We start from the raw sequence: 10,286 nt of genomic DNA on the forward strand, positions 1-10,286 counted from the left end.
CTCCCCGCCTGCCGCTTCGCTGTACCGGGGAGGGTGGGGATCAGGGACTCCTTAAAGTTGGACAACGAATTTCTTATCATCCTTTTCTCTCGATGTGCGATTTGTAGGGAACATTCTAGTAAGATCGGGTCTGAAAATGGCAGCCGAATTGGTCACCTCCGTTCTCTTTCAGAAGTCCCTTGAGGACTGGACTCTTGAGGGTGGGAGCGCCTACATCGAATTTTCTGCGCGAGTCCGTGGGGTATTCGCCGCAGATACATCCCCTAATAGCATATGCATGCTCCCTGGCCATCTTGAGGGCTACATGTCCTACTCATGCAGAAATGAGGGTACCAAACGCTATTGAATTGGCCTTGACTCGCAGCCCAGGCCCGGGGTCCCGCTCTTCCCCGCCCCCTCCCCGGTCTGCGAGCATGACGTCAAGGTGGGCGGGCGGTGGCAGGTGCGTGGCTGGCAGCCACTCCTTTAAGGCGGAGGGATCCAAGGGCGGGGCTAGGGCTGTGCTTCGCCTTATATAGGGCGGTCGGGGGCGTTTGGGAGCTCTCTTGAGTCACCCCCGCGCAGCCTAGGCTTGCCGTGCGAGTCGGACGTGGTCCGGGCCCACCCTGCTCTGTACTACTACTCGGCTTTCTCGTCAAGGTAAGGCCGCGCTCTCCTGTACTTGGCGGCTCCGTGGGTCTTCTTCCTGGGGTCTCCGCCAACATCTCATCTGAACTAAAGGCTCCTTGTTGGGCTGGGCGGTCTGCGGGGATAATGTGCCTAGAATGTCTCCAGTGGCTCATGGTGGACCCCGGCGGGCTTGCACCGCGAGGCTCCCCCGGGGCCGGTGGATTCCCCAGAGCGTGAGGTGGGGGTGCGGCCGGGCCAGGTGGTGGGCGGCCGCACGTGGTAGCCGCCGACCCGGGACGCTGCCATGTTTGCCCTCCACTTCCGGGCGCGGCTGCAGGGTCCATAGGGTCCGCGCGGTGGCGGGCTGCTATGTGCATGACTCAGCAAGACGAGGTTGGCCTGGCTACCTCCCCCGGACGCGTTTCCCAACGTGTTTTGTTCTGGGGAGGGGTACAAGGGTTGGCAGGAACGCTTGAACCCACTGCGTTTGTCCCTTTCCAGATCTTTCTGCTGCCCTCCCCGTGGAGTGGGAGGAGAAACGGGGAGGGAGCAGGTACGGGGAGATTCTTAGGTCCCTCCCTTACTCCTCCCCTCCCGGGAGCTCAGATTGTTCTGGAAGCCTCGGGCGCCCCGCCCCAGTGCCCGGATGCTGGGGCGGTGGGAGGGCTACAGTGGCGCCCCCTCCCCGTGAGTCTCCTGGCGACGCATGTCCGGGTCGCCGGACGGCTGGGCCACCATTTTACTTGTGTTTGGGCCTATGCAAGTCTGCACAGTTCAGCGTTCATGGTGGAGCTTTTTACCTCTTTGTCCTGATTTAATTGCCCTTTGAGTCCTTCCAGAACTATAGCTTCGGGTTTTCTTGCCCTGCCGAGGGGAAGAGCACAAATCCGTTTACGGGAGGCTGCTCTTTCTGTTAAAGTTGATACTTAACCCCAGTGAAGAATGAAGAAGAAATTGGGGATCTTATTGTATAGTTAACTCAGTCTGGATTTTTACTATATCGGCAGGTGTTCTGTTCTGAGTCAGGGAGCTGAACTCTTAATATGCCGTTCAAAAAGTCTGACATTTGGACATTAGTTTGAAGAGCCATCCTTTGGGTTTTTTTCCATTCTTGATTTGTCTTGCCACTGTAGCTTTAAGGTCTTTCTTTTATTTCTTTCTTTTTTTAAACAAATGGCGGTTCTAGTCTTGGGAATGGGTACTACCCAGATTAAAGAAGTTTGAACTGAACTTTTAATAAGACTTTCATTCTTAGATGCCTGAGGAAGTGCACCATGGAGAGGAAGAGGTGGAGACCTTCGCCTTTCAGGCAGAAATTGCCCAGCTGATGTCCCTCATCATCAACACTTTCTACTCAAACAAAGAGATTTTCCTCCGGGAGTTGATCTCTAATGCTTCTGATGTGAGTGTTCTGTTGAATTTCTAAGACGCCACAGAAGAGTGTGAGTGAGTGAGTGAGTGTGAGAGAGAGAGAGAGAGAGAGAGAAGCAGGGAGTGATTAGAGTAATCCAGCAGTTGATGAGAAGGAACTGTTTGGATAAATGGAATAAGTGGCTGTGTACGTGTACATTACAGGCCCTGGACAAGATTCGGTATGAGAGCCTGACTGACCCTTCCAAGTTGGACAGCGGGAAAGAGCTGAAGATTGACATCATCCCCAACCCTCAGGAACGCACGCTGACTTTGGTGGACACAGGCATTGGCATGACCAAGGCTGACCTCATAAATAACTTGGGAACCATTGCTAAGTCTGGTACAAAGGCGTTCATGGAGGCTCTCCAGGTGCGTGTGTGGCCTTCCACCCATGCCATTCTCAATTTGTTACTGCTTCTGGCTTGCTAATTTAAAACTTGTCAGACTAGGATGTGTGGTCTGTCTTTCTAATAAGTACTTGTGGCCTAGATTCTGGAAGTTGAACTGATTACTACACTTGCTCAGCAAGCGGTTGTGCTTGTACAAGAACAGTTTTGCTCACTCTCTTACAACCCTTTGCAGGCTGGTGCAGACATCTCCATGATTGGGCAGTTTGGTGTCGGCTTCTACTCTGCCTACCTGGTGGCAGAGAAAGTGGTTGTGATCACGAAGCACAACGATGATGAGCAGTATGCCTGGGAGTCTTCTGCTGGTGGATCCTTCACTGTCCGTGCAGACCACGGTGAGATGGCAGTCTACGTTGGGTTGGTAGAATTCTCTGGGGGAAAGCCAGAAAGAAGCAGCCTTAATAGTTACTGTACTCTATAAAAGTACATTTTTGAGGGGTGAATGGCAGCACTTGGGACATGGCATACACGGGTGGTGGGTGAGTTGAGGCAAGCCAGGGCTGTGCAGAAACAGATCGCTTGAGAAACCAGGAACAAAAAAGAGGTGTACCTGTTTGTTGAGTATTTTAGTTGCAGTTTTTCATGTCTGGTTCACTCTCTGTAGGTGAGCCCATTGGCCGGGGTACCAAAGTGATCCTTCACCTCAAAGAAGACCAGACAGAGTACTTAGAGGAGAGGAGGGTCAAGGAGGTGGTGAAGAAACACTCACAGTTCATAGGCTACCCCATCACCCTCTATCTGGAGAAGGAACGCGAGAAGGAGATCAGTGATGATGAGGCAGAGGAAGAGAAAGGGGAGAAGGAGGAGGAAGATAAGGAGGATGAGGAGAAGCCTAAGATTGAGGATGTGGGATCTGATGAGGAGGATGACAGCGGCAAAGATAAGAAAAAGAAAACAAAGAAGATCAAGGAGAAGTACATTGACCAGGAAGAGCTGAATAAGACGAAGCCCATCTGGACCAGAAATCCTGATGACATCACTCAAGAGGAATATGGTGAATTCTACAAGAGCCTCACCAATGACTGGGAAGACCACTTGGCAGTCAAGGTGAGGAGCCTTACATGTTGTGTAAGGAGGGGTACATAGAATGCTGGAGGTGGTAAGGGACAACTTGCTTAACTGGTTGGTACCAAGCTGAGAGCCACAGAACCACGTGACTAAGTATACTGGGAGCTGATTGGCACGGGTGCTCCTTGCTACTAGCATTCTGGGCTTACTTGGTGTTGGCTGTTAGGAATGTGGCACTGACAGTGAGTGTTCGGTGCCAAAAGTTTAATACTGGGGCTTGAAGCAGTTCTGTCCTAAAATGTACTACTGGGTTTATTTCAGCACTTCTCTGTAGAAGGGCAGTTGGAATTCAGGGCATTGCTCTTCATTCCCCGGCGAGCTCCCTTTGACCTCTTTGAGAACAAGAAGAAGAAGAACAACATCAAATTGTATGTCCGTCGTGTGTTCATCATGGACAGCTGTGATGAGCTGATACCTGAGTACCTCAGTGAGTATTTGCTGGGTTTAAGATGTGCAATACAGGCAAACCTATATTAGACCTTCAGAATACAGCTGAGATACTGATCCAGAGTCCTTGGACTAACTCTGATCCAGCTGTTCCCTGTGCTCTGTCTGGTTCAATGTAGACTTCATCCGTGGTGTGGTTGATTCCGAGGACCTGCCTCTGAACATCTCCCGAGAAATGCTCCAGCAGAGCAAGATCCTGAAAGTCATCCGCAAAAACATTGTGAAGAAGTGCCTTGAGCTCTTCTCTGAGTTGGCTGAAGACAAAGAGAACTACAAGAAATTTTATGAGGCATTCTCTAAGAATTTAAAGGTAAGATGAACAAGTGCTCTCTCCATTACTTTGTATTTAGGCTGGTGTTTTTCCCAGCTCATAGTTGAACTTTCTGTTGCCCTACCCTTTAAAGCTTGGAATCCATGAGGATTCCACTAACCGTCGCCGCCTCTCTGAGCTCCTTCGCTACCATACCTCTCAGTCTGGAGATGAGATGACTTCCCTGTCAGAGTATGTGTCTCGCATGAAGGAGACACAGAAGTCCATCTACTATATCACTGGTATGTTGGAGCTTGGTTCTGATCAAAGCTGTCTTGTGGAATTGGGGAGGGGAAGTGGAGGCGTGAAGGCCTTTTGGCCATCGAGTCCTGTTTAATCCCATAGGTGAGAGCAAAGAGCAGGTGGCCAACTCTGCCTTCGTGGAGCGTGTGCGGAAACGGGGCTTTGAGGTGGTATACATGACTGAGCCCATTGATGAGTACTGCGTACAGCAGCTCAAGGAGTTCGATGGCAAGAGCCTGGTCTCCGTGACCAAGGAGGGCCTGGAGCTACCAGAGGATGAGGAAGAGAAGAAAAAAATGGAGGAGAGCAAGGCAAAGTTTGAGAATCTCTGCAAGCTCATGAAGGAGATCTTGGACAAGAAGGTTGAAAAAGTGAGTCTTCCCTTGGATTTAGTCTGCTGCTATTACAGCATAGACCAGGCACTAGCAGTATTCAGGGATATTTAATACTGTTTAACTCCTAACAGTTATTCCACCTAATGTATGCATGCAAGAAAAGACCTTACTGTTGCCCAGGTTATCCTTGAATCTCTGCAGTACTCAAGCTACCTTCAGCCTCTACAGCATGTAGGGGTAGGGGGTTAGTCATCTGCTATTCTTTTTTTTTTATTATTTTTGTTCTTTTTTTCGGAGCTGAGGACCGAACCCAGGGCCTTGCACTTCCTAGGCAAGCGCTCTACCACTGAGCTAAATCCCCAACCCCGTCATCTGCTATTCTTGACAAAAAAACCCAAGGTACTTTTTCCATAGCAGTTCCATGATGGCCAACAATTGTCATTGTCCTTGATTGTCCACAGGTGACTATCTCCAATAGGCTTGTGTCTTCCCCCTGCTGCATTGTGACCAGCACCTACGGCTGGACAGCCAACATGGAACGGATTATGAAGGCCCAGGCACTGCGGGACAACTCGACAATGGGCTACATGATGGCCAAGAAACACCTAGAGATCAACCCTGACCACCCCATTGTGGAGACTCTGCGGCAGAAGGCTGAGGCAGACAAAAACGACAAAGCTGTCAAAGACCTGGTGGTGCTGCTGTTTGAGACTGCTCTGCTCTCCTCTGGCTTCTCACTTGAGGACCCCCAAACCCACTCCAACCGCATCTACCGCATGATTAAACTAGGCCTGGGTGAGTCAAGTCAGCCTTGTGAGCAAGCACCTTGTGACAAATTGTTGAACTGGCTGGATCCTTGGACAGACTTAATGCTTTGTGGCTTAGATCTCATGTTTTTCTTTCTCAGGCATTGATGAAGATGAGGTCACTGCAGAAGAGCCCAGTGCTGCTGTTCCCGATGAGATCCCCCCACTGGAGGGTGATGAGGATGCCTCTCGCATGGAAGAAGTGGATTAAAGGCTCCTGGGAAGCCCCCGCCCTCTGTATAGTATCCCTGTGGCTCCCCCAACAGCCTTGACTGGCCCTGACCCACCTGGCTCTCTGCTCATGTCTACAAGAATCTCTTCTATCCTGTCCTTGTGCCTTAAGGCAGGAAGATCCCCTCCCACAGAATAGCAGGGTTGGGTGTTGTGTATTGTGTTTTTTTGTTTGTTTTATTTTGTTCTGAAATTAAAAGTATGCAAAATAAAGATGATGCAGTTTTATACAGTCCTGCTCTCCTTGTAAAGTAACACTCAGGACTCTGGGCTCCCTGAGTTGGAAGATGATGAGAGGCACTTGTGCTTCTGAACTCAGAACCAAAACACAGGTCCAAAAATCACTGCTGCAGTTTAATCAAATAGAGCAAAAGGTGACATTTCCAAGTAACCAAAACTTGCTCAAGGAACACTGGGGGCCCCAACTGGGCTGGGGGGAGTCCTTTGTCCCTTCTGGCACAGCACCATTCTCACTAGCCCCTAGGGGTAACTGCATGGCCTGTAAACAATTTACTTCCCAGCTGGTGCCTGGCAGCCTCAAGGGGTGGGTGTTAGAAGGGGATGAGCCTGCTGCTGGTTTGCCTGGCCACCAGCTAAGTCAAGATCTCAGGTAGCGGGGAGGAACGCTGCATTACCCACAGCTGTCACTTGGTGAAGTGGGGCTCTTAAGGCAAGGCAAAGAGGCTGCCTCCAGGACTCCAACCCTCTGCTGTGTGCTGAGACACTGAGAAATAATTTGCCCTTGAGCCAGTGCCTCAGCAGATGAGAGCAATGGAGGTCCTCATTCACACCTTCTGCACTGCAGGCTCAGTGGGCACTGCCTTCTTTCCCCGCTGCTTCCGGCCCCGGGCATAGACTCTGAGGAGGAGGGCAGTAAAGACCACAGCTACTCCCAGTCCCCCCACCACAGTGACAGTGTGGCCATAGAGGAGGCAGGAGAGAAGGATGGCGATAGCCTGCCGCAGAGTCATGATGATAGTGAAGACGGCGGCCCCAAACTGTCCGATGGTGTAGAAGATGAAGAGCTGACCGAAGGCAGAGCAGACGGAGAGGAGGAGGGCATGGAGTGCAAATTCACTGTGTCGCCCCATGAAGCGGGCCCCCTCTAGGAGAGCCCCCTGTTCCAGTAGTGAGCCTACTGTGAAAAGACAGGAGAATAAATTGACCCCAAACATCATCTGCACCGACGACATCTTATAGGCAAACAGGGCATCCTGCCAGTTTGAGGTGAAGCTGTCAAATGCAATATAGCCTGCCAGTAGGACCAAGCCAGAGAGTGTGGTGGCTGGAGAGCTCCGGGGCTCTGGTCCACTCGACAGAAGAAACATGCTAACTCCAATGGAGATGAGGCCCGCAGTCAGGTACTCCCAGTGTTCATAGCTGCGCCGAGACACCAGCTTTCCCATCATCATGACAGGAATCACCTTGGAGGCCTTCGCCAGCACCTGGGTAGGGAAGCTGACGAACTTAAGTGCTTCATACTGGCACCAGCTGCTAAGCACATTTGACAGACTGGCAAAGGAGTACCGGTACATGGGTGCACCATGACGGGGCTGCTTGCGTAGGATACAGTAGAGGCCTGCCACAACCAGTGCCAGCACGCGGTTCATTAGCACCAGGAATTGTGAGTCTGTGAAATGCTCCCCTGGTGATGTGGCTGTGGCCCCATAGCTGCCGGTCATCACTCTTTCCTGCAGTACACCCCAAGTCAGATAGGACACCTGGAAGAGGGAGGGCGGAGAACAGCGACAGTAAGTGAGAAGGAAAAGGCAGAGGTCTCAACCTCCCACTTCCTCAGAATGGGTTGCATAGGATATAACTGACACCACCCTTTTGGTTCCTCTGAGGTAGGGGCTTCTTTCCTGAGCTTTAGTTCCCCTTGTGGGGAATCAAGTGGAGTTGCAAACAGTGTGACACCCGCTTTAAGACCAAACCCTGTCCCTCTTCATGATGCAAGTCCATTAGAGCTGGCTACGTATACCATATAACGTGTTTTATTTATTTTGCACTAACTCAATAAGACACTGGAACGCCTGCAAGGCTCAGGGAGGGCTGGACACTTGGAATTCAACATCTACCTAGGGCGAGTTGGCCCCCACTTTGAAAGCCCTGGGATAGCTTCACTTACAAAGAAAGCCTACTGACAAAATTTCAGAGAAAGCCAAACATGGTGGCATAAGCTGTCATCCCAGCTATTTGGAAGGATGAAGCAGGAGGGTTGAAAGTTCAAGGTCTGCATCTGCTGGTGGTGGCACATGCTTTTAATCCCAGCACTCTGGAGGCAGAGGCATTTGGATCTCTTAAGTTTGAGGCCAGCCTGGTATAGAAAGCAAGTTTCAGGACAGCCAAAGCCACTCAGAGAAACTGTCTGGAAAAGCAGAAAAGAAAGTTCAAGGCCTGTCTGAGCCTGTGAGAGTCTGTCAGAGCAGGTGAGCCGGAGGCCGGCTCGTTCTACATAGTGAGTTATGGAATAACTATGGCTGCCTGACGAAAACTTGTTTCAAAATAATAATAAAGCGGTGAGCAGATCTGGGGTTATAAGCTTAGTCAGCCATTCCTCAAACTCAGATATGGAACACAGAGCAGAATAAGAGCACAGGCCTTCTTCCACACTGTATAAGATACCTCGTGCATGTGCACGTGAACTTTCATTTCAGTACAGGTATTGAAGGAAGCACTGAGAGTTCACTTTCAGGATGGGGCTATGCCCTATAGGGACACAAACCATCCCAAAACCAACAAAACTTTGGGGTGGGCAGGACAACTTTGGTTTCATTAAGTCCCTGGCTGTCTGTACCCAGCTTGGGAAGAGAAGGGGAGCCTATCTTACCTGGAGTCCCGCGGCACAGAAGACCAGCTTCAGGACCTGCCAAGAGGGGGTGGATTCTGCTGTCTCTGTCCGGGGAGCTAGGGGAACCTCATCAGGGGCCTTGGGCTCATTGCCAAATACACAGGCTTTCACCAGGGGGAAGCAGAGACCCCTGCCTGAAGAAGACACATAAGTCAAGCTCCATAGCTTCTCCAGAGCAGCCAGCCCGACCCGCTGTCTGATTTACTGGCCTCCCTCCCTTCCCAAGTCATGGTCTGCCAACACCTGCAACCGGACTTGGCTCATTTCCCCACCCTTTGGCCACATTACCTGTCTCCAGGTAGTTCTTCCGTCTTAAGTACTGCACCAGGAGGTAGCCAGGTACCATAAAGCTGGCATAGCCAGCTACATTCAACAAAAAGCGGAAGAGCCACAGCTGTGTCCAGGACTGCGGAGGGGCTTCGGGTGACTCTCCACCTGCTCCCAAGGAAGGGAGCGTGGCGAGTACCACTACTGCCCACCATCTGCTGGGACAGCCGAAGCAACGATTAGGGTTGCAGCTCTTCCGCCCCTCTGCCCTCCGGAGGGGACTGTACCAGGGAAGTGCCCAGTGGCCTCCCCGCCCCCTCCGCTGTAGCCCAGAGGGACGGACAAAGAGCCTCTCTCTCCCTCTCTCTCGGGGGGTCCGGCGCAGGCCAGGCAGAACCTCCTCCCTTCCCGGGGGCGGCCCCGCCTGTCCAGCCACATAGGTCGCCTCTGTTCCCTCCAGCGCGCGGGCAGCTCAGGCCACAGGCACCCCCCCTCCCTTTCCCGCTCCGAAGCGCCACAGTTCCGCATCCCATCCGAGCGACAATCCCGAAGCTCCGTGAGGAGCGTAGGCCACATGCTGCGTGCCCATCCACTCTGGGATCCCGACAGTGCCACGCGGATCTGCGGCCGGGGGACCCCTCCAACCCCCCACCCCGCCTCCCCAGCGCTGGGGACTCGGTCACGTGGCCCCGGGATCTCGGTCACGTGGACCATGGCTGCCTGAGCCCCCCACCTGGCGTCCATGGCCCAGCCGCGTGGGGCGGAGGGGGGACCGGGGAATGCGAGTCCCCGGGCCGTGCTCTCCCTCCGCTCCCTCTGCCGCTTGCTCTAGCAGCCAGCCAGTCAGCCAGCCAGCGGAAGTGCTGCGCTCTTCCCGCCTCCTCCCCGCCTCAGCCTCCCTTCGCGGTACCCCGGCCACAGCGCCCCCGCGCGGCCCGGAGGCAAACCGGGCCCGGTTCCCCCGGGGAACTCCAGTTGGGACTCCCTCCCTTTCCCAATCAGCTTGGTCATCAACTCAAGCCACCCCAGACACAGTGATGACCATTGCCACCTAGTGGACTGGAATTTTGAGTATCTGGACCCAGGTACTTCCCCTTCTGTCTTCCCATTTTTAAACAATGTGTCCTTCTTTCTTTGGCTTTGTCAGTGATCATCCCCCCTAGTACCTGTGATGGTGACTTTCACGGATCTGCATGACCTGGTGAGTCCTCCTCGCCCACTCGCCCAACCTTGTAGAGTCCTGTTGACCCGTTTTCAGTTCCTTTAATTCACCGGAGGCTTTCCCCAGTGAAGTCCTTC

General features: G+C 52.6%; 2 protein-coding genes across 4 annotated transcripts; one reads left to right on the forward strand and one right to left on the reverse strand.

Moving 5' to 3' along the window:
- The first annotated feature begins 420 nt into the window (after positions 1-420).
- On the forward strand, positions 421-6,101 carry Hsp90ab1 (heat shock protein 90 alpha family class B member 1). Of its 2 annotated transcripts, NM_001004082.3 has the most exons (11): positions 595-639; positions 1,865-2,011; positions 2,185-2,391; positions 2,605-2,764; positions 3,034-3,476; positions 3,759-3,924; positions 4,064-4,254; positions 4,349-4,496; positions 4,600-4,868; positions 5,294-5,627; positions 5,740-5,967. In NM_001004082.3, exons 2-11 carry the CDS (start codon positions 1,865-1,867, stop codon positions 5,847-5,849), a joined length of 2,175 nt encoding a protein of 724 aa, NP_001004082.3. In that variant the 5' UTR covers positions 595-639; the 3' UTR covers positions 5,850-5,967. The 2 variants fall into 2 exon arrangements, with proteins under 2 accessions (XP_063122920.1, NP_001004082.3); XM_063266850.1 differs by having other exon boundaries at positions 421-639; positions 5,294-6,101.
- A 101-nt stretch (positions 6,102-6,202) lies between these two features.
- On the reverse strand, positions 6,203-10,286 carry Slc35b2 (solute carrier family 35 member B2). 2 transcript variants are annotated; one of them, NM_001037215.3, is made up of 4 exons: positions 9,721-9,836; positions 9,009-9,202; positions 8,700-8,854; positions 6,203-7,590 (listed from the first exon to the last, which is right to left on the reverse strand). In NM_001037215.3, the coding sequence occupies exons 1-4, from the start codon at positions 9,729-9,731 to the stop codon at positions 6,655-6,657; spliced, it is 1,296 nt and encodes a 431-aa protein (NP_001032292.1). In that variant the 5' UTR covers positions 9,732-9,836; the 3' UTR covers positions 6,203-6,654. The 2 variants fall into 2 exon arrangements, with proteins under 2 accessions (NP_001032292.1, XP_063123650.1); XM_063267580.1 differs by lacking the exon at positions 9,009-9,202 and having other exon boundaries at positions 9,721-10,286.

The sequence above is a fragment of the Rattus norvegicus genome, chromosome 9 (genome assembly GCF_036323735.1).
Source record: "Rattus norvegicus strain BN/NHsdMcwi chromosome 9, GRCr8, whole genome shotgun sequence".
Lineage (NCBI taxonomy): Eukaryota > Metazoa > Chordata > Mammalia > Rodentia > Muridae > Rattus > Rattus norvegicus.

What these genes read in the sequence shown, in the direction of transcription:
- Slc35b2 (NM_001037215.3), bottom strand. An exon ending in GAAGAACTACCTGGAGACAG is followed by an intron (nt 8,855 to 9,008) that starts GTAATGTGGCCA and finishes TGTCTTCTTCAG; the next exon opens with GCAGGGGTCTCTGCTTCCCC. An exon ending in TCTGTGCCGCGGGACTCCAG is followed by an intron (nt 7,591 to 8,699) that starts GTAAGATAGGCT and finishes TCCCTCTTCCAG; the next exon opens with GTGTCCTATCTGACTTGGGG.
- Hsp90ab1 (XM_063266850.1), top strand. Translation starts at nt 1,865, where the DNA reads ATGCCTGAGGAAGTGCACCATGGAGAGGAAGAGGTGGAGACCTTCGCC. An exon ending in CACTGTCCGTGCAGACCACG is followed by an intron (nt 2,765 to 3,033) that starts GTGAGATGGCAG and finishes CACTCTCTGTAG; the next exon opens with GTGAGCCCATTGGCCGGGGT. An exon ending in AAGACCACTTGGCAGTCAAG is followed by an intron (nt 3,477 to 3,758) that starts GTGAGGAGCCTT and finishes GGTTTATTTCAG; the next exon opens with CACTTCTCTGTAGAAGGGCA.